The following is a 22919-nucleotide window of genomic DNA, read 5'->3' on the forward strand; positions in this document are numbered from 1 at the left end:
GGGAAGAGAATAGCTGGTAAAGCATAAAGTAGAGTTCTTTTCAGGAAGATGTTCAGTGTGACTTTCCTTTAAAATTTGTTTTTAGTAGCCTTGGTCTCTCAACTCTATGGTTTCCCTTCTTCCATTCTGTAGTCCAATTCAATACCCTAGAGCTTTAATACTATCTCCCTTTCTAAACCTGTGTTCAAGAGAAGATCAGAAATTATTTGACCCAGAGGTCTAAGTCATTACATCTCGACTTTAGCATGCATCAGGATCACCTGTAAAGGTTATTAAAACATAGCATTTTGGACCTTGTTCCAAGAGTCTCTTATTTAGTGGGTCTTGGGATAGGACCTGATAATTTACATTTCTTGTAAGTTCTTCAGTGAGCTGATGCTGCTTGGCCAGAAAACACACTTTAAAAACCACTAGTCTATAGCATAGACTTTGAGAATACCAGATCTGGAGAAGACCTGAAGGACCATCTGTGCCCCTCTTCCATTTTTATAAATTGAGATGAAATCAATAATTGGGCCAAGACTGTGACCCAGCCTAGTCTAACAGTTTTTCTAATTTACTAGGCTGATGGTTGAGGACAATTTCAAGTGTTATTTATTCCAAGGCACTCACATTGTTATCAGGATCCAAACTTTAAGCTATAAGGTAATGCTGGTAATGATTGTCATGATCATGAGAATAACGTGTTATTGTTTGCATTTCTTCAATGCACCAGGCACTTTCCACACTGTCTTTTCCTGTGACAAGTGTGTGAGGTGGGCATGCTATTCCTGTCTTCTAGGTGAGAGCATTCAGCTCAGAGAGCTTAGATAGCTGGCCAAGGATGCTAACAAGGGTCTCCAAACCCTTGTTCTCACCAACATACCATGCCATGCTTTCTATGCAATGGGATTGAAGACTGTATAAAGGAAGTTAAAAAATCAAAGGGCAGATAACATAAGAGAAAAGGCATTTCTGCTATTGTTGCTGTTGTTGAGTGTCTTACAAATTCTGGCTATCTGTCCCTCCATTAAAAAGTGGGCAAAGGACATGAATAGACATTTTTCAAACAAAGACATACAAATGAACAACAAGCATATGAAAAAAATGCACACAACATCACTAGTCATCAGAGAAATGCAAATTAGACCAACAGTGAGATATCGCTTACACCAGTCAGAATGGCTATTATTAAAATGACAAAAAATAACAGATGTTAGTGAGGATGCAGAGAAAAGGGAATGCTTCTACAATGTTGATGGGAATGTAAATTACTGCAACTTCTATGGAAAACAGTATGTAGATTTCCCAAAAAACTAAACATAGAACTACCCAGCAATCTCACTACTGGATATCTATTCAAAGAAAATTATATCAAAAAGATAACTGCAGTTATATGTTTATAGCGGCTCTATTCACAATAGCAAAGATATGAAATCAATCTGTTGATTGGATAAAGAAAATGTGATATATATGTATATTTATGCAAAGGAATATTATTCAGCCATTAACAAGAATAAAATAATGTCTTTTGCAGTATCATGGATGGAACTGGAGGTCACTCTCTTAAGTGAAATAATTCAGAAACAGAAAATCAAATACCACATGTTCTCACTTTTAAGTGGGAGCTAAATAATGTGTACACCTGGACATTGAGTGTGGAATAATAGACATTAGAGACTTGGAAAGGTGGGAGGGTGGGATGGGGGTAAGGGATGAGAAATTACATAAAGGGTACAATGTAGGCTATTTGGGTGATGGTTACAATAAAATCCCAGACTTCACTACTATGCAGTATATCCATGCAACAAAACTGCACTTGTACCCTTTAAATTCATACACATTTTTTAACAAAGAAAAGGAACTGATGGAAAAAAAGGGATTGGTGGCCTTTCTGAGATGCAAAATTACTCTCATTCTCTCTATCCACTGCTGTCCTCCTCACTATTGACTATGTTACTCTAGGACACAGGAATACCAGGATGAGACAGGCAATCATTTGCAGAAATCCTGGCGTCTGGCCATCAGGAGCCATGTCCTACTGTTGTAGCCTGGGGACACCTCCATCTTCTTGGTTGTCCTGCCCAGGTCATGGGCGGCCTGTCTGGGACTTTCATGACAAAGCTAAGGGCTGCCCTCATGGCTGTCCTCTGCATGCCACACAAGCTAGAGGCCTTCCTACTGCCAGATGGCCTTACTCCCCTTTGGTTGTGTCAACTCATTGTCCACTCCCATCCTATTCACTCTGGGCTGCAGCCAGGAGCCAAATTAACTTTGTGCCCTGCGGACCCTCAGGAAACCAGCTTTTTCAGTATTTGTGGAGAGTTCAGCTGCAATCTCTTGCCCCCTGACTGAGCCTGTCCTGGTTTGCCTCCTTTTGCTGGTCCAGAGTCTGATCTGGATAAAAAGTCTTTACCTTTCATTCTTTGGGTAGCAGGTTTCCTGACAACCTCCTAGCTGGGCCCACCAATGGTCTGCCTCACAGCCTCACATCATTTTGATTTTGCATCACCTCTCTCCATTGTTCTCTCTTTAGAGATGGGCTCTTTATCTCCAGCTGAAGGTCCAATTTTCTGAACCCTTCATGGTTCTCCAGCAGCTTGGTACCTGAGTCCTCTTCTCTGCTGCCTCCCTGGGGGCAATGGTGCTCACAATCATACACATACTCATACACTCACACATAAACACACACATCAACCTACACACATTTATACAATTCTCACATATATACACACACATCTTCACACACACACATTCCCTCACACTTACACATGTACACACACTCACATAATTCTCACATCCTCACATACATTCACACACATACACAGTCATACCTGCACATATATTATTCCAACATGTGCACACTCACACACCCATACACACACACATTCCCATGCACACATACACATAAATACATACCTATAGACACTAACATGTATTATTGAACGCACACACACTCACCCATCCATACATTCTCACGTGCATCCACATGTACACATCTATACACACACATCTCCCTCACACTTACACATCTGCACATACACAATTCTCATGCACACACACACACTCACACTCTTCTGCATGCACACACTCATGCACACACACTGCTTACTCACACAGAGTGTGTTGCTGAGTTGGTGAAGGTGGGGGAGTGACTGGCAGGAGGGGAGTAGGTGGAGGAAAAATGCTTCAATCACAGCTGACAGATGGATCTCCCGACCATCTGGGAACTGAAGGAAGGAGCAGGAAACGGAACTCGCGTTGAGCCCTCATGCTGTGCCAGGTACAGTGTTTTGCCTTCAGGAATTTCCCACTCCCAACCGTCCTTTTAGGAAACGATTCTTAGCCCCTGAGACAGTAGGGTCACTGGAGAGCTGGGCTGTGACAATGGGCACCCTGCTTTTTCTGCTGCACTGTGCACAAGGAAGGAGGCTGAGCCTCGATATCCATAGTCACAAAAGGTGAGGCTTGCTGAGCTGCAGGAAACATAGGCAACACAGAGATGTTCAAAACCAACAAAAGCCACCCATGATGGCACCTCCCAAAGATGACCATGGCTTGTATTTGGCACTTATTTTTGATTCTTCACAAACATAAAGTTTTACATAATAATTTAAGAGGCGGTCACAATGTCAATACTCTAGTGTAACAGGTTCTTTTTCCACTAAACAATATAAAATAGATTATTATTTATTTAGCATTTACCATATGTCAAGCAAGATCCTAAGCACATCACACACATTGAGGAATTTAATCCTCATCAGGACTCTGTGAAGTAGGGACCAGTTTATCCAGTGGAACTGTGACTTAGAGATGTTAAACAACTTGTCAGCACAGGCAGCAAGCATGGAGCTAGCATTTAAACTCATACAGTTGGACTCAGTAACCCAGGCTGGTTCATAGCTCAGGGGTGCCTCTTTTTTTTTCCCATAGAAATTTCCCTCAACAATCAATGCTCTTTTAAAGCACCATATTAATGGTAACATAATGTTCCACCATCTAATACTATCATTCACCTAGCTGATTTCCAATTATTGAGCATTTAAGTTGTTTCCAACTTCTGACTAGTTTAAACAGTGTTGCCCTGAAAAAATCTCTATGCAAACATTTTCTGAAAATTGAATAATTCCTTAGGATAAATCCCACGGTGTAGAATCACTGCGTGTACACATTTTAAAAACATTAAATTCTCCCCACCAAATTGCCATTCCAGAATTATCATGCCAGCCACACTCCCACCAGCCGACTGCAAAATTGTCTTTTTCTCTGCAGATGGTCTGGGATTTTACTGTTGAATCTTACAATTTGGCATGGTGCATACATAATACAGGTATCACTGTAGCCAGGGTTCAGGCTGCATGTGGTAATGTGTTGCCATTGAATGAACATGACTATAGGAACTAAGACCTGGGATGCTTGAAAAGGCTGAACTCTGCTTTGTTAGGATAAATGGTGGCTGCAAGCAGAGGCAAAATGCACTCTGCACGGATGGTGAATGTACACGAGAATGTGTCAGGTTTCCAAAGAGTCCCTGATGTACAGAGAAGGGGCAGACCCCATGTCCTCCCTTCTTCCAGGGTTTCAGTGACTCCATGAAACCCTTTTGTTTCTAAAGCTAGGGAAAGACAGTCATTGCCATTTGGGTGTGGTCTGTCACCAGCAATGTTCCCTAGGAAGTGGTCCAAGAGCAAAGACAGTAGGTGAATTTTCCCCAGTCCATTCTTCACAAGTCTAACCAGGGCAGAGGAGACAGCACAGACTTCTTTGGAGCCAGATGTAACTCACGTTGACATGGCTCCACTGTTCATAATTAAGGCTTGTTTGGGACACGTCATTTAATTTTTTGGAGCCTCAGTCTTTTTGTCTGTAAATGGGGTGGAATCTTCTGCCCTCGAGAAGTATTACATGGATAAAAAAGGGATCAGGTTTCTGAAGGCCTTGGTACCCAGTGGGTGCCCCACAGCTACCCTGCACCTGACACTACAGGCGCCTGGCTTCCTTCTGTGCCTCCTTTCAGATAGCATTTCTGACTGATGTTTGCAGCACCAGCATTCTCATTTGGGGGACCAGTGAGATTGCTTGTCCCTTTCCAAAGCAGTTAGGATGGAATGGGATAGCGTAATGAGGTTCTTGCCTTAAAGGCTGATGCCTCTGAAAGGTTGTGCTCCAAGTGAGTTCCAAAAGGGGTGGAATCAGTGGAGCAACAAAAGGCAATGCCATCTCATTTTACTGCCAGTGTGAAGTCATGGAACACAAGCAAGTCATCCAATCAGCTCTCTTGTGGCTTCTTTTATAAAGCCCAACCTTCCTCCAGCAAATAGAGCCCAATCATATTCCCCTAAATGTTAGGGAGGATGCTGTAAGTGTTAGAGCCAGACTCCCTCACCATGTCAGTTTTTTTCCCTTTGCAACAACCCAGGCAGCAGGTAGACTGAGAAGGGAATCTGTTTGCTAAGGTGTTTGCTGGGAGACACGGTTGGGTGATCTCTCTAGCTGCTGTTGTCCTGGCATCCCAGGGATGGATGCTCACATGCTTTTGACTTTTTCTCATGCCAATATATTCTTCCTCCTTTCCCTAAAGTTCCTGAATCTATTCTTTTTTTGTCTGGACCATGTTTGTTTGTTTGCTTTTCTTTTAGGAAAAGGGGAGAATGAAATGAAGTAAAATGTTTAGAAGTAGAGGCCAAAAATGTCAAGATTTTCCCAAGTGCTTGGGTATTATCAGGGAGCCAGTGTCCTGGAGAGGTCTGAGAGCTCTCCCAGGCCTTTGTGTCCTGTTGATGGGCCAGGGCCCTGCTCCAGTGGAGCCAGGGGCACACAGGGGATGCAGATTGGATTAGTTGTCTGTGACATGCGTGATAGAACAAACTGTGAAACAAGGTTAAATAAAGACAATACTTTCACCCACTTGTTTAGAAAATTATCACTTATCCCATTCTATTAGGTGATGATCCGTCTTTTAGAATATTACATTTCACATGTACACACAACAGTAATAATACTGTATCTATCAATAATAATCTGTTCATCCTATTATTTTCTGCCACTTTCCTTAAGTATTCATATATATGTATATATATATAAATACATAGTGTTTCTGTAAAGTCTTTATATTACTCTGGTACATAAAATGCTATCACATTTATGAATCATAATTTATTATTTCCCTAATAGTAAATATTTAAACCGTATTTTTACTTTAGAGTTAACTCTTAATTTAGAATATTTGTCATGCATTTTAGATATATTTAGGTTACTTTTTCAGTTAAATTCCCAACTTGCAAAGGTGGAAGACATGAGCAGCTTTAAACATTTCTGTTCTGTATTATTGTAGTACTCTCCAAAGGGTTGCATCATTTTGTGGTGCCAGTAGCCATGAAGGATTACGCACATTTTTTTCACAATTTCTTTACCACTAGATATTATCAATTTTTTAAAAAAGCGCTAGAAATGTAATTTGACCACTTACACATATTAGTTTTCAGACCTCTACTTTCTTGGATGATCTGCAAATACATTTCATAGCTCCTGGAAGAAACATGGGCTGGAGTCCCAGGACCCCGTAACTAGTCCTGAAGGGCTCTCTGGGGTCAAAAGGGCCTGGAGTGTTGGATGTCTATGCCCACCTAGGCTCTGCAGAGAGCTGAAGGCTTGGAGCAAGCTCGGCTGTATCCACAGCCTTGTCTCCAGCCTAACTTTCCACCAGCCTTATGCTAAGGCATTGATCCATGGTGAGTCAGCGATTGGAAATTCAGAATGCATTTCATATTATAAATGGACTGGCCAAACCAGATAAAGGTAATTTAACCCATTGAAAGGTGAAATACAGTGTTTGTTTTTGTTTTCTTTTAATAGCAGAACTCAAATCAGTGGCATCCCTTTTATCTTTTAGGCATTATGAGATAAATGCCAACAATCTATTTGCAAACAGCTCACCACCTATCATGCCTGTTCTCAGACATTACCCTCCTCAACTCCCCACAGCCACCTGGAAGTAGGGACAAGACAGTACTGGGAGATATAGGAAGAAGGAATTGGTCTGAATAGGAAGTGGCAAAAAATAGCAGATCAAAAGATCTGTTGTGACACTTGGTCAAGGGACTCTGGGACATCTGCAAGGAGATGGCTGGGTTCACCCTCCTCCCTCTACAAGCACCACACCACAGCACAAGGTTGAGAGGAAGCTAGATTCCTGCTGATGATCTGTCCTTTCCAGAGCCTGAAAAACATCCTCAACAGAAAAGAGTTAATATAAATAGGAAATGACAAATGCCTCCTAATGTGAGAGATCTCTGAAATGGAGGTGAAGGGATGGAGCAAGGCAAGAAAGGGATAGACATGCTTTCCTAATAGAACTAGAGGCTAGATAAGAGGTTGCACCCACAGAGGAGGGGTCTGAACCTAGGAGCGGGATTGGAGGTAATGCTGAGACTCAAGGAAGGAGGAGGGTGAACTTGCAACAAGGAGGGGCAGGGAAGAGAGGAGATGCTTGGCTGTCTTGGAGGCAGATGCTTGATATATTTGGTGTCCCCCCTGCCCCGTAGTGGGGAAGCCAGACCTGTGGATAAGTAGCACAGAATAAGGGGGTGAATTCATCATTATTTGGGCCATGTGGAAAACTGATTCTGACCCTACAAGGAAGAAGCAAAGCTTAGAGTTTTTGTGGGGGCGGGATGGAGCTCCTTCTGCAAGGGAACAAGAAGAGGGTCTGTATAAAGACAACAGGGCCATGATGGGTGGGATATTTTAACTTCTTTGAGCTGACGTCTGCAATGTTCCTGACAGTATCGTCAGACCTAAGAAGCCTTATGTCTCAGACAGGCTCTGTGACACACTGGAAACTGGGGAGACGTCTGCAAGGTCTAGAAAGTTCTCCTGGAAATAGATGAACTTGGGGACCCAAAGAAAGACTTCAGCACTGCCTTTTACTCAGCATGGAGTTGAAAGAGAAAGGCTGAGAAAGCTCTAGGATGCCAAGGAAGTGAAGACGACATTTAGGAATGGAGGGTATTTCCTAAGGACAGAGCTAGAATCTGGCCTGTCCTGCCACCATTGGAGCTTCTGATTTGGCCCTGTCAGGGTCCTGTCATAAAGGGTTCTTCCCCATGCACAGGGAGCTCTAGGCATGTACTTGTGCTGGATATTGCTACCAGTTCTTGGAGGCACTGAAGTCAAGGCCATTTCCTGTGTTCCCCTTAAGCAGGGCTCAGTCAAGTTCTAAGTAGAAATATCAAATGGGTTAGATTTACCACAGTCCATCCTCCCCTCTTTCTCATCTCCACACTGTTATACTCCCCTACATTTCTGTAGAATTGCAATCCCCTGGCATTAGATTTTCTGCCCTCTCCGAAGGTGAGCCCCCCGATCTGAGACATAAGCCCATGCCATGATGAGAAAGCTCATCCTGGAGCCTACCTCCAGCTCCCATCACAAAATGTGGGATAGCACCCTCTCCAGGTGCTCCTGCTTTGGCATTTTCAGGCAGATTCGGGATCCAGCCACACGCTTCCTCAAGCAGACACAAGAAATATATTGGCGGCCTGGCATAGTGGCGTGATCCTGTAGTCCCAGCAACTCAAGATGCTGAAGCAGGACGATTGCTTGAGCCCAGGAGTTCAAGTTCAGCCTGGGCAACATAGCAAGACTGTCTATATTTTTTTAAAGAAAAGAAAAAAGAAATATAATGATGAACTTAGTCCCTGTTTACAAATAGGCAAATGGGGAGATGCAGTGTTCAGTAGGTCCAGAAGGCAGCTCCTACTGTCTCCTCTGGACTTCCTTCCTGGTTAGCAGGGGTTTGAGGCTGAGCCATTGCCAGCATCCCTTCTGGATGTTCCCTCTTTCTCAGCTTAGGCCAGCAGGACTATAAATGTGGGTGCTTTCATGCATCTGTGCTCACCTGTCCCTGAGCCCAAAGTGAGTCACAAATGCCAAAATGGCTTGAAGGAAGCCAAGTGCCCCGTTAGAGTGGCCACATCAGGCTTTCCTTGGAGTCCCTTTCCATTCTCTCTAAGCCAGCATATTTTGTTTTCATTCTTGGAGCATTACTTGAAATGTAGAAACAAACCTGATCTTAATTTTTCCCTCAACGTGACATACCCTTTTGAAATCGCACAAATAGCGATGTCTGATTTTCATGTTGAATTGCAAGCATGGATGTGAAATGCTCTAAAGTCTGACTGAAGCCAAATATTAGGTCATAAGTCAACATTTTGCTGAGAAACTTGGTTACTAAGAGGTTGAAAATGTCTATCTTTTTGTGAGAAAACTTGTTTGCCAGCAGGAAAAATTCGTAGGACTGTTATCTTCCTACAAGGAAGGAGAGAGATGTGTGTAATTTTGCAACCTGGGTCAAAGTCCTTTAGGACTTCTGAAATTGGATTGGTTGAGGACTGAGGCCTTGGTGTAATATTTGGATTGCTCCCTGAGGTGAAAGTCAATGAGTGGCACAGGTGTGTGTCATTTCTTACGAGGTCATTGGGCAAAATTGTCTGAATGTCTGGGAACAGGCTCTTCCCACTGCAGGAGGTCACACTCTGCCCACAAATCCTTCTAATGGAGAACTTCTGACAAGGAAATAAGCCGTCTTGGGCCATGGGCACTTGGGGTCTTGAAAGAAATAAAATCTTGACTAACTTCTTCTAAGTAGCTATGACACTCTTTGGAAAGTCTCAGTGGACATGAAGACTCAACTGAACAAAGGCAGGAGCCAGGGACAATGCCCTCAACAATGCCAAGAAGCCTGTAGCTTGCTAGCATGGCCTATTATTGTCTGTGATGTTTCAGTGCTGTCACTAAGCCCATAATGAGGCCCCCCATCATCTAGTGCGAGCCATGGTAAAAAGGAAAGAAGCGGCAAAGGGGTGTCTGTGTGCTCACTATAGCACTAAAGGCAGGCACTTTGCTGCATTAAGAACATTCTACTTTGTTTTAAGATGGCCAAGTGACAGTGTCGGGTTTGCATCTCCTTCCAGAAAGTAAAGCAGCTTGCATTCCCTCCGAGTGCCCAAACTCCAGGCAAAGTTAGAATTGTGGTTCAGGATAGAAGAGAACCTCTGCTGTGGATGAGTGTGACAGAGTAGGGCTTTAGCTGTCGCTGCAGGCAAATTCCTGATGGAAGAATCTGCCACCACTGCACTGATGTGGAGATAGTGACACCAGAAACCTGCACCTATGTGTGCATATATATGTTTACATGTATGTGTACAAACATACATGCATGTGAGTGTGCGCATGCATATGTGCACACATATTTATGGGTGCATATATGTGTGTGTACTACACATGTATGTGCATGTGCACAGGTGTGTTTGTGGGCAGGCATGTATGTGCATGTGTAGGGGTGTGTGCAGGCATGTGCATACCTTCATGTGTGGGAAGTAAAAGACAAGTGGCAGAAGCCTGGCATGGCACCATAACAGTCAAGCCCTGTCCCTAATGGATTTTTTCTCATGCACAGGGGGCTCTAGACATGTGCTTGTGCTTGATATTAAGTCACCGTTACTCCGGGGCACTGAATTCAGGGCTGTTTTCCACATTCACCCTAAGTAGAGCTCAGACAAGTTCTAAGTAGAAATATCAGTGGGTAAGATCTGACACGGTTCTATTCTCCCCTATTCCTCATCCCCAACTGTTTTGCTCCCCAACATTTCTGATCTGAGAATCTCAGTCACCTGGCACTAGATTTTCTGTGCTCTCCAAGGCTGAGACCTCTAATCTGAGACATAGGCCCATGGCATTGTGACCTGGAAGCTCGTCTTAGAGCCCACCTCTAGCTCCTCTGCCCTTCCCCTCTCCATGAGATGTTTTGTGGCTGGCCTGCACACCTTTTATGTCTAGTCAAAGTGAGTCGCCTCAACCAATGCTGGCATTTGTAGACCAGAAAACAGTAGCAGAGTTGCTGTGCTGTCTGGTGGATAGGAAAACCATTGAGGATGGGTCCCTCAAATCCCACCATCAAGATGGCTCACCAATCAAAGCTGACACAGCTGGACAGGTCTGCCTGAATTCATGGTAATTTTGATCTTTCAGGCAAAGAAGGGGAACTACGCCTTCCTGTGGGATGTGGCCATGGTGGAATACGCAGCCCTGACGGACGACGACTGCTCGGTGACTGTCATCGGCAACAGCATCAGCAGCAAGGGTTACGGGATCGCCCTGCAGCATGGCAGCCCCTACAGGGACCTCTTCTCCCAGAGGTAGGCTCGGACAGTGAGGTGACTACTGCTGCCTCGGGACTCTAGTGGTCGAGGGTAGGAGAATAACCTCTTAGAAAATAAGAGCCAATGCAAACATCTTTGTTCATCACATTTTCCTAAGCACCTACTATGTCCCACTGCTTCCTCTTCCCCTACCCTCAGACCCTGTGGAAGTATATGGTCCCTGCCAGGAAGGCTCAGAGTCTCTGGGATCTCTGATGTGAGCAGGTAATGCCAGCCCAGGGCATATTAGCACATGGCAAGGACATCTTCAGCATGCTAGGGTAGAGGTGGGGAGAAAAGGGCATCTCACCAGACCTAGGATATCTGGGAGAACTTCCCAGAGGAGGGGACACCTGAGGCTGGAAGAATGAGGAGGAGTTAGCCAGAAAAATGAATAATTAGCAGGATCTGATAAGGGCCTACTAATCACTTTTAAAGAGAAGTGTACCTGTAATGTGGCAGTAGTCAATGTGGAAACTTTTAAAAAGTAGGGTCAGAGAAGCAGAATGTCTCCATATTTATTTGCACGTGGCTGGATGGGGCCTCTGATTGTGGGGCAGAAGTTTCCTGGTCTAAGAAGATGCTGTCTGCTGGGGCAAGGAAGGGATGTGGCCTTAGCCAGAAAGGCTGGAGGTAGGGCATGGGTAGTTCAGTGGCCTTTGTCTAGTAGTCAGCCTGCGAACAGGGGCTTCTGTCCCCAAGGTGTCAAAGCCTTGGGCCATCTTCCTGCACACATCTGTGAAGGGCATTTTGCTGGGTGAAGGGATGAATCTGCAGAGCCTAGTGCGGAAGCCCTGGGGCAGGCTCTGCCAGAGTCCACCCAAATCCAAAATGAGGCAGAAGCATCTGAATGAAAAGGCTGGCATCGTGCCAGGCTCAGGGGCAACACTCATTGACTGATTAATGCATAAATTTCAGTACTAAGGAACTTCTATTTGGAGACGTGAGAGTCCTTATAAACCATTTCTTTAACATCCTGCAGTTCAGAGGGTAACTAGGATATCTGGGTTGCTGAGCCAGCTGCCAGCAGAGCTGGGAGTAGAATCCAGGTCTCCTGAGCCCTAGTGCTATGCCCATGTGGCTGCTGGATCTCCAAGCCCCACAACCTCCCTTCTCTCACACTCTAGATGTCCAGATTGTGCCCTTCTGCTCATGAGTACCTGGGCCTCAGCCCCATCAAGGGAAGGCTGAGGAGGAGGGCCTGCAACTAGTCCATTCAATGGCTTCTTTGCAAAACTGAGGAAAAGAGTAGGGCTAATTAAGGTAAATGAGGCTTTTGGGTTTTCCCTTAAATTTAATCAAGTGTACATTCTGTTCCTCCCTCTGCTCTCTGGAGCAGAGAGAGATGACAAGAGGGAAGGAGGAGTAGTGATTTATCAATTGCTCAGATTAAATGCATGAAGAAAGAATGGCTTCTCTCCAGGATTTGTAACACGTTGGTGTTCTTGAGGTTCGCACCAGTTGGTTTTCCGAGATGGGAGGCTCAGGATGATTCCACAGACCATCAACCTCTGAGCATCTCTCTAGAACAGATGGTAAGAGAGCCCATGGGGCCAACACAGCAGCAGCACCAAGACCGCTAATGTGTCCCAAGACAGCGCTCATGGAAGCACAGGGGCCCCAGCGAGGAAAGGTTAGAGTCCCCGTGTGCTCACACTGCTCAGATGGCACCTGAGAGTCTACTGAAGTGAACACTGACACACTGGAGAGAAGAGGCAGCAGACATTAGTCCAGGAGCCCGGGTCTTGGCTGGATTGCTGAATGGAGTCAGAGCAGAGGGGGCTCCCATTAGGTCAGAACAGAACCTGAGAATACTCAACCTGGAGAAGGTGGAGATGAGTGGGGAGGGGTGTGGCTGCCCACCTCCAATATCGTAAGCCTTGCTGGGGGCAGGAGTGAGATGTCCTTTGTGTGGCTTCAGAGGACCAGGGCCAGGGCCACCATGGGGTGTGTGATTCCAGAGACCAGGCTTTCTGCAACAGGCCTGCCCACTATGTGTTCACTCACTGACCATGAGGTCCCTGTGAAAAACCTCCCAACAGAGACCCCACGGGCTGCTCTCCTGACTCCAGTAGTCACCATAATCAAATGTGGCTAGTCCAGTTTCCATGTCATTTTGGCAAGTAGTGATTGATTACTATTTGCTTTCATCAGAAGGCGTGTGCTCTGTGATTATAAGAAAATGTCACCAGTGGCCTGTGCTGGCCTCCCACAGTTTCCTCATCTTCCTGTATGGTATAATTCCTCCTGGGCTGGAATCGTCCCTTGAGTGGGGACACTCAGACCTCAGGTTGCCAACTTACTGATGCCAGTGGTTCTTTAAAAGGCTCTGTTGGGCTGGGTGCAGTGGCTCCCAGCACTTTGGGAGGCTGAGACGGGCAGATCACATGAGGCCAGGAGTTCAAGACCAGCCAGACCAACATAGCAAAACCCTGTCTCTACTAAAAATGCAAAAAATTAGGTGGATGTGGTGGTACACATCTGTAATCCCAGCTACTTGGGAGGCTGAGGCATGAAAATTGCTTGAACCCAGGAGGTGGAGGTTGCAGTGAGCTGAGATCATGTCACTGCACTCCAGCCTGGGCGACAAAACGAGACCCTGTTCTCAAAAAAAAGGGGGGGGAGGGGCTTTGTTGTATGGTGCTTACAGAACTGTGAGCTGCCTCTAGCTAGGGCATGCTTCAGAGGAATGAAGGGATAGGTCCTGAGAGCAATGCCTCATGCCATTTGCAGAAAGCAGGTTCTGGTATAAATGATAGGTCCCAGCCTTATGTGGAACTGCTGTAACTGTCATTCCCTTCATCCTGGGAACTAAACTATTTCCTTCAATAAAGATACACTCCTTTGCTTTGGCAGAGGAGAGGATGTAGATGTATGTGCGTGTGTGGCAGGGCTTATGTGCTATAAACAGGCTTGCAGACCACAGCATGCAGAGTGGGCATTCAATAAATGTTTAGCAACTTAATAGCCATTTATTGAGCACCTACTGTGTAGCAGGCTCCACAGCTATTGAATAAAAAAAAGCACCTGCAATTATATCTGTCTGGAAAATAGAACAGCTGGCTTCAGGAAGTGGCTATTATCCCTCTGGCTTCCTCGTAAGCAGGAGTATGGATTATTATGGTGTGCATTAGTTTAGCCTCATTCTCAAAGTCATTTTGTACCCGTGACTTGTTTTATCTTTCCTCTGTCCCTTCCATACTTCAATTTCCTTTTTGTTTGTTTAGGTTTTTTGTTTTATATTATGCTTTCCTATAAATTGCCTTACTATCATTCTGGGATAAGATTGGGTATAAAAAATGCATACAATTGTAGGGAGCAGGAAGAAGAGAAGGTCAGCAAAATTAAGCAACTTGCCTGACATTGCACAGGATCTGCCTAATGAGTGGAGGAGTAGGGATCTGACCCCACGAGCACCATCTGGCCAGAGCCTCACCGTCCCCTAGGCCAGAAGCTGGCCCCGGGAGAACAGCCTGCTGTTCTGGAAAGAGCATGGCCTCCTGGGTCAGAATGACCCAGCTCTGATGAGCAGCATCACCACTTTCTAATTACAACAGTGGGCAAGTCATCTAGATTCTAAGCTTTAGGTCTTTGAGACGTAAAATAGACATAATAAGAACCACTTCGCAGGCTGTTATGAGGGTTCAAACAGTGTAAAATGATCAGCTCCTACTGTGTTCTCTATAAAAGGTCGCTCATGTCAGTGCTGGCAGGATAAGGCTACTGGTCAATGTGGCCATCAGGCTGACAACTACTAACCAGCTTTTATGGAGCTCTGATTACTGGCTGGATCTCGAGCTAACGGTCTGTATGTGTTCCCTCTTCTCATTTTGTTGCAATATCCTGTGAGGTAGGTACATTTATTATAACCTCAGGCTTTAGTGATGAGAGAGCTAAATTTGAGAAGCTCCAAGCCTGGATTTGAATGGATATCCATGAACACGAAGCTCTACTGTCTATCCATAGCTAGCTAGTTCTTCAATTGCTGACCTCCTCAAAGGCCCTGAAGTCCTGCCTATCTGTCCCTGAGGTTCCTGCAACTGCCAGGAGGTTCAGCCTCCTCACCCCTACCAGCAGAGACTTATTAAAGCCAGTGAACAGGCAGACATGCAGCCACGGAGTTGTCCCGACATGATCCATATGAGGTGGTGCAACACTGTGGCTGTCCAGTTCACCATGTGGTGTGCCATGAGAGAAGTCCGTAGTGCTCTGGGGCAATCTAAGCATGACCCCAAACCATATAAATGCACATGTATCTTAACAACTAAGTCCCTGAATGCACAGCCACATTCTGTGTCTTACATGCTGATCAGTGCCCTAAGCACTTAATGGACATTATATCAATATCTAACCACAGCCATCTTAGTCAAGTTTTCATTACTCATTAGTACATTCATACATTTATTGACACAACAGACATCTACCGATAGCCTTAGTGGTGCCAGCCACTGTGCTTGCTCAGGGAAAACAGAGTAACCCACGGCTCCTGTCCTGAAGGATCTGCTCATCTAAGTGGGGGTCAACAGTTTATGTTGCAAAGATGAGAACACTGAGCTTTAGTAGGGACAAGTCCCTCGTCCAGGTGAGGTCTGGTGCCTCCAAAGCCAATCTTTGCACTGAGCCAGGCCATTCCCAGCCATCAAAAGGCCATGTTATACTGGGCCCATGATGCTGACACATCTTGGGACCCCCTCAGGGTTGTGGCTCTTGTCTCCACCAGACACAAGCCCACGTGTGGGAATTGAGAAAGGCCTCAAGTCTGTGGTCACAGCTGACCTGGAATGCAGGTCCAGGGTAGAGATCACACAACTGTCCAGTGGGCAGTGAATTTTTCCCGGCTATAAACAACTGTTGCTCTCTAACGACACACACCCAGAGAACTCAGAGGGACCTCTGCTGATGTTATCAGTCGAATATATCACCATGGATCAGGCTTAAAGAGCTCCACTCCCCAGTGGAAAGCTTGGGTGTTTGGGGTCTGGGTGCTGCCAGCTACCACTGGCTCTCTGTTAAGACTCCTGGGTTACAGACAAAATACCACAACCAAGGAAAACCACAATGGGGAGTATAGAAGCAGCATGGGTTGTCCCACCATTGCACACATGATGAAATCAAAACTGCCTCTCATGCCCACTCAGAGCCCGTGTTCTGGGCTCTGCCTTCTTCCCTGTCCTCACCTGATACCTGCTCCCATACCACCCAATAGCCTCACTGGCCATTTTTCGGCTTCTTAAATGTGCTAAGTGCTACCCCAGACATGACTTTCACATGGGGTTTTAGTCTTAGGAAGTTTCTTCCTCCCCCAAGTTGAAAGCCAACCCTGGCAGCCTCATAATGACTTTTGGCAAGACATTTCACCTCTCCGTGCCTTGATTTCCTTCTCTGTAAAATGGGAAAATAGGAATAACCATCTCAAAGGACTAGCATGCAAATGAGGATTCAACACTATTTGCCAAGCATGGAGGATACTCCTTGGCACTAGAACATGCTAGACCCATGTGAGCTGTTTTATGATTAGTCATCCTTCAAGCTTCCCCTTACATGTTGGCTCCTCAGTGAGGATTTCTCCAATCCTCCAGTGGACACCACCCACCATGTGGTGTTTCCTAGAACCTCTACTTTGATTCATTTTTTTTTTTTTATCACAGCTCTGCCTGCACTTTGATTGAGCTAATTTTTTTAGGGTCAGTGATTGTATCTCTAGACCATAAGCTCAGTAGTGCTGAACATCATACTAGGCAAAGCACAGAAGGTCTTCAAATCAAATGATTGTATGAATAATTTGGTGAATCCCAGTGGGAGAGACTTAGGATATAGTAATGAAAGCTCAAAAGAAAGCATTTTCATAATCAGAAATATCCTAAATCCACAACCTAAATGTTTGCCTCTTTCATTTCTGTATTTCCCGGTTTTATCTTGAGCTCTTGCCACAGAATCCATGTGATGGGCCTTATGTGATTTGCTGTTAGACTTTATCCTTGGGCAATGGGATAGGGTGGGAGAGGGCAGGGGGGCTGTTGGGGAGGGGAGTGACAAAACCTAATGTGCGTTTTGGGAATAACACTTTACCTGCAGTGTGGAGAGTAGACTGGGAAGAGAAGAGCTAAGGCAGAAAGCTGCTAGGATGGCTTAGTGTTGTCTGTGGTGGGGCCAGCATGGTGGGGCAGGGGCCAGGGCCCCCGTGGCTGAGTTGATGAGGTCAGTGGCTATAGCTCACCTTGATTGTGTCTTTCAGGATCCTGGAGCTGCAGGACACAGGGGACCTGGATGTGCTGAAGCAGAAGTGGTGGCCGCACATGGGCCGCTGTGACCTCACCAGCCATGCCAGCGCCCAGGCCGATGGCAAATCCCTCAAGCTGCACAGCTTCGCCGGGGTCTTCTGCATCCTGGCCATTGGCCTGCTCCTGGCCTGCCTGGTGGCTGCCCTGGAGTTGTGGTGGAACAGCAACCGGTGCCACCAGGAGACCCCCAAGGAGGTCAGCACCCTGGGGCCTGCCCTCCCTTTCACAGCCTAGAGGCAGGAGTGTCACACTGGGCCATTGGGAGGGCAGGTTGTTTCTAGTTAGTATTTACCTGAGTCATCTTGTCTGGAGACAGCAGTGTTTTATATTGGGGGATTTTGTTATTGTTTTATTTTGTTTTTAAAACTAGAGAAGAAATGTAGGGGATGTTTTCATGCTTGAACAAAGTGCTACGGTGCCAGCCTTAGCCACTAAAGTCCTGTATTTATCTATAGAGCAGGTACAGCGTGGGCAGCGCCAGAGAGCCCTTCCCTACCCTGCCCCGCCCATGTGCCTCCACCCTGACCTGGAGAGACCACCTGTAGGGTAAGAGAGGAGCCCATTCCTTCCTGATTCTCTTTGACTTCTCACCAAGGGACACAGGGCGCTGCTCTTCCAGAGCATCAGGGGATCCCTGTCCCTCCCAGCACTCCTTTCTCCCTATATTCCTCCTCCTTGTAGGGCCCAGCCTTGCCCCTGTCCCTCCTGGGTGCACCCAGCCCGGGGGGACACTAGCTTTGTCCACACTCCGAGTTCTGGGCACACATCCCTCCCCGTGTGTGCCAACTGCAAGCTGATTCTGCCCCTCCACAATTCCTTCTTACTGGGATTGTGTTCTGCAAGCTCTTTTTTTTTTTAATTTTTTTTTTTTTTTTTTTTTCTGAAATAAAGCCTTCACCAAGGTCCCCCGGAGACCTTTGCCCTAAGGGAGGGTGGAAAGGAGTGTCATTTGGTGGTGATGCTTTGCCAGCAGAAACTCCACATGCCCAGCCACACCATCCGTGGAGCTGTCACTCTCTGCCACATAGACCTCAGTTATGTCTAGAACCACAGCTCTGTTTAGAGACTCTGTGGGTGCAAATGGATATAAACCTCAAACAGGAAGTGGTAAAGCAACCTGCATCAAACCCAAAAGCACTTCCGTTTTGTTTTTGTTTTTTGCCTGTTTTTGTTTTTATTGGAGGCTCAGATAGTACCGAGCAGTTCATTAAATGGTTTCAGAGGTAGGAGGTCCAAGGGGCACAAAAAATAAACTGGGGCAGGAAAGAAAAACAGCCAGGAGGAGGTAAGAGCTGGCGGGCTCCTTCTCAGACTGATTTCGGGAAGGGATTTGGCACCTCTGGACAGGAAGGCTGGGTTCACCATGTCTGTGGCCTGGGTGTCTGGCCACATTGCACCCTCCATTCTTGGTCCATAAGGGCATTCCTGGCAGGTCAGGGGTGAGGACAGGGGTGGGCGTCCCTCGCTCCTTTACAGGACTCTGCATTATACCAGGTAGTGAGCTCTCTGTCCTTATGCTGTCTCTTCCCTGGAAGGAGGACACTGCTTAACTTAGTACATCTGCAATGTTCGGGGACATCCGTCGTCCTCTCCGGCCTTCTGTGTATCTCTACGTAAGGGAATGTGAAGCTGGGGCCAGCTGCAGCCTCAGTGGCTGTCCTATCACCCCTGGAGCTCAGAAGGGAAGGAAGACAGACCTTTGAGGAAAAGGCCCTGAAAGGAACAGTTGATGGTTCTGTCCCAAACTTCTTTGGCTACTGGAAAATTTTGTATAAAGAAGTCAGTGGGAGGGACAGTGAATTATTCTGACGAGCAGTTGTAAGGAAAGACTACACATATCTACCTCTCCTCATCATGTCAGCCCCTCCACGCCATGACCAGTGTGCACCCTTCACCTGCTTGTCACCACCTAGGTCTCTATGCACAGAAGCATCAGTGGGCAACTATGGTGGGGTGGCCCCAAAGCCACCCCCAGTAGAACCAAGAAGGATGAGAAGGATGGGAAAGACCAGGCCCCCAAATTGGCCCACGTTGCTCCCGCTCCGTGTTGTTTGTTTTGGGTTTTGCTTGTTTTCCCTAAGTCTTCAGCCTGGTTTCCTCTGTGCAAAGGCCCCTTGTGTCAGGGGAGCAGGGGAGGGTCTCCAGGTGGATGAAAATTGCACTGTCAGGAATTTGTCTTCCTGGGCAGCTGTGGGCAAGGGTGGGGGCCTGGAGACACAGGTTCAGGCTCAGCCCCAGCCTCTAGCTTACCATCTGTGAGCCACATGCAGGGAGAGCTTGTCCTTTGGATGGGAAGTCATTGTCTGCTTTTAGCTTTGTCCCTTCACAATGCCTAGTTTAGTGACAGTTTGGACAATTTCAGCCTGGACCACCCACAGTTAATTGTTGTGGTCTATGTGTATGAGAGAGACAGAGAGAGAGACTGGTGATTGTTAAAGAGACATAGATAGGAAGACAGAAAAGAAAAGAGAAAAAAATGGAGAGACCAGGAGACCAAGGGATAACCTAGCTGTGAGGAACAGCTCCTTTCTTGCCGGTAAAACATCCTACCTTTTGTTCTGGCTTCTGCATAAGTCCAGGATCTCAGTTATGAAATGATGAATACATTAGCCCTGCTTCCAGAATGTGGGACTTCCTGCCCCTGTTGCCAACCTGCTTCCAGATAGGAATGAGGACACATGGAGAGAGGCAGGTTGGAAAAGCACAGCAGCTGCCTGTCCTCCAACCCCTTCTGGTGTTGCTAAGAAGGGTTGCATGGAAATGTTCCATCTTTCTTGTATTTTTATGGGTTTCCAAATTTCAAATGCAATGTCTCCCTTCCTTCTTCCCTCTCTCCCTTTCTTCCTTTAATAAGCCTGCCTGTAGAGACCTGGCCCCTGCCTTCAGGGAGCTTACCTCCTCATGCACAGATGTGGCAGAGAGCTGGGCCCAGCAGTCTCCACTCATTGAGCAGGCTGTCCTGCAGTGATCAGCAGGTATCACAAAAGTGCCAAGGGCATCCAGCCCAGCCAGGGCATGGTGGGGTCAGAGGGGTTAGGGGTGCTGGTTATTGAAGACTACTTGGGCTCAGAGCTGTTAGAACTGAGCTTTGAAGCATTGATACAAATCCTGGTACTAAATATGAGATAGGAAGTTGCATTTTGGGCAGGGTGAACAGCGTGGAGGTGAACAAAGTCATCATACCTCCTGGAGCTCAAGGGCTGAAGTGTCAACATGAGGAAGGAGATGCTAGCAGGGGAGGCTAGGGAGGGATACGGGGCCTGCGCCGAAGGACTTAAATGCCAGACTGAGAGGTTTTGACTTTATCATGCCGGGAATAGGAACCAGGAAAGGGCTCAAAACAACAGTCTTTTAGAAGCATATTCTTAAAACCTTCAAAAAATCATGATGGTATTTAATCCAGAACTACTTTGTGCTACTGGTTGCCCGTGTTTTATGGGGCAGCATTTGCAATTAGGTGAGAGTGTCTGGTTAATCTTTGAATGTTTCATTTTGAGGCATTGGCCGTATTTCTTAAGAGCCAGAAACCTGTCTTTGGGTGGAGCCCAAGTTGTGCTTAATGGCTTGCTCTAGGATGTCGTCACAGTTTAGACACCTACTTGAAGAAGAGTAGTAATGTGTGTTCAACCCCTTAATATTCATGTAGATTTCAGCTCATATTTTTTTCTAAGGAATCAGATGATTATGTAGTTACCCAATGCAGGGGAATGCACCAAGCTCCGTGGATGCAGTAAAGAGCCACTCGCTAGATTTATGGGTGATGTGGAGCCATTGCTCTGAGAATAAAATATTCATGAAATAAAGATGAGAACTGCACAAATGGGAGATGACATGAGGAGTGAGGGATGAGTCATCTATCACTGGGCTCAGAGTTTGGAATTCTTGTTGCTTTCTGCCTTGCCTGCCCTCCCCTGGCCCGGTTTCCATCGCACACAGGAGCTGGCTGAGGCCAGGGTGGCCAGGCAGCAGGGGGCAGAGACGCAGATGGCCCCTCTGTTCTGGCTGTGGGCAGCCTCTGTCTGCATGCCCCAACCCACTATGAAAGATTAGATCCCAGGGGCCCTCACTTCTTTGACTCCACACCCTTCCTTGCCTCCACTCCTTTGATGTCTTCTTCAACTGCATGTAAAGAGTTTGCTGGTCTGCACATTTTTCTTCTTCATTTATGCCAACCCAACAGCGTTGCATTGAGGATTCAACAAGGGACAGCATATAAAGTGAATTAAAGATGTGCCTGGCCCAGAGACATGCTTGGTTGTTTGTGGCCAAGGGGCGACTCCATCCAAAGGTCCTGGGCTAGGCAATGAGGAATATGGGAGAGACAAGTGACACCTTAGGGCTCCTTTCCTGTGCTGAGCAATCTTGTTAGCCCTCTTCAGTAGTTGAGGAAGGCATCCTTATCCCTGACGAAATCCATCTCAGAAGTGAGAAGGGTAGAGATGGGATGTGAACGATGTGTCTACCTCTGTACCCCTGCTGCCTCCCAGGCGCAAGCTTGTCAAAAGGCCAGGGCACTGTCCTTTCTACTGGGTATGTGCATGAGCCCATTGGGTTCCGAGGTAGCATTTTCCAGAGGACTTGGGAATGAAGGTTGTGACTCGGTGCTCTACCTGGGGCCAGGCTTCTGGCTCCTGGCTTCTGGCTACACATTTACATTATTTGAACCTCAGTCTCTCCCTTCTGCTGGAAACAGCCTGGCCTGAGAACTGTGCTCAGGAGAAAATGGCTTAGCATGAGAGTAAGAATAGTGAGTGTGCATATTTCAGCCCACAGCCTCCAGTGAGAAGCCATGGAACATTTACCATACACCGCTGTGTATCTCAAAACCAGATCACTTGGCAAAGCCTCCCCTGCTTGCTGCCACCACTAGCCGCCTCCCTTGCTGGGTGTGCTCCACATTGCCAGTAATGGTTTACCTGCCTGTCTCTGCTTCAGATCCACCAGTGCCTCCTCACCTCTGCATTCCCATCAATGTGCCTTCTCTCTGGAACAGTGGAAGCTCTCGTTAAGGGGTGATGGATATAATTGAAGTATTGAGCACTTTCTATGTGCCTGGGACCAAGAAAGATGCTTTACCAAGAACATTAGCTCATCTGGTAGTAGGAGCTCAAACACGTTTATTGAATGAATGAACTAGTCAGGACTCCCATGAAGAAGACATTAGTAATGCTAAATTGTTGTTTAATCATTGCAGCTGGATCAATGGCTTTTAATTCTGGCTGCATGTCAGAGGTGATTAATTCTGGGGCTTTTTAGAAATACAGATGCTTGGGCCCTGTTTCCCAAAGGGTCATATTAGGGAGATCTGGACTGCCATAATTTCTAAAATCTCCACCTGTGCTTCTGATATCCAGCCAAGGATGAAAACCACTGATTTACGCCAACATTCCAAGGTGAGGAGCTACTGGGGGTAATGAAATTTGAGTAGAATGAAGTCTCACTGGTATGGGGAGGATGA

General features: G+C 46.4%; 1 protein-coding gene across 4 annotated transcripts in view; it reads left to right on the top strand.

The window, feature by feature from the left end:
• GRID1 (glutamate ionotropic receptor delta type subunit 1) overlaps positions 1 to 22919 on the top strand; it is a 782044-nt gene that overhangs the window by 752965 nt on the left and 6160 nt on the right. For 3 of the 4 annotated variants that reach the window (XM_055275485.2, XM_055275486.2, XM_063638137.1), the window contains 2 exons: positions 11011 to 11177; positions 17416 to 17656. In XM_055275485.2, the coding sequence (XP_055131460.1) occupies positions 11011 to 11177; positions 17416 to 17656 (408 nt within the window). Of the gene's footprint in view, positions 1 to 11010; positions 11178 to 17415; positions 17657 to 17916; positions 18008 to 22919 lie in introns of all 4 variants that reach the window. The other variant, XM_063638138.1, reaches the window with a different exon arrangement.

The sequence above is a fragment of the Symphalangus syndactylus genome, chromosome 4, assembly GCF_028878055.3.
Source record: "Symphalangus syndactylus isolate Jambi chromosome 4, NHGRI_mSymSyn1-v2.1_pri, whole genome shotgun sequence".
NCBI lineage: Eukaryota > Metazoa > Chordata > Mammalia > Primates > Hylobatidae > Symphalangus > Symphalangus syndactylus.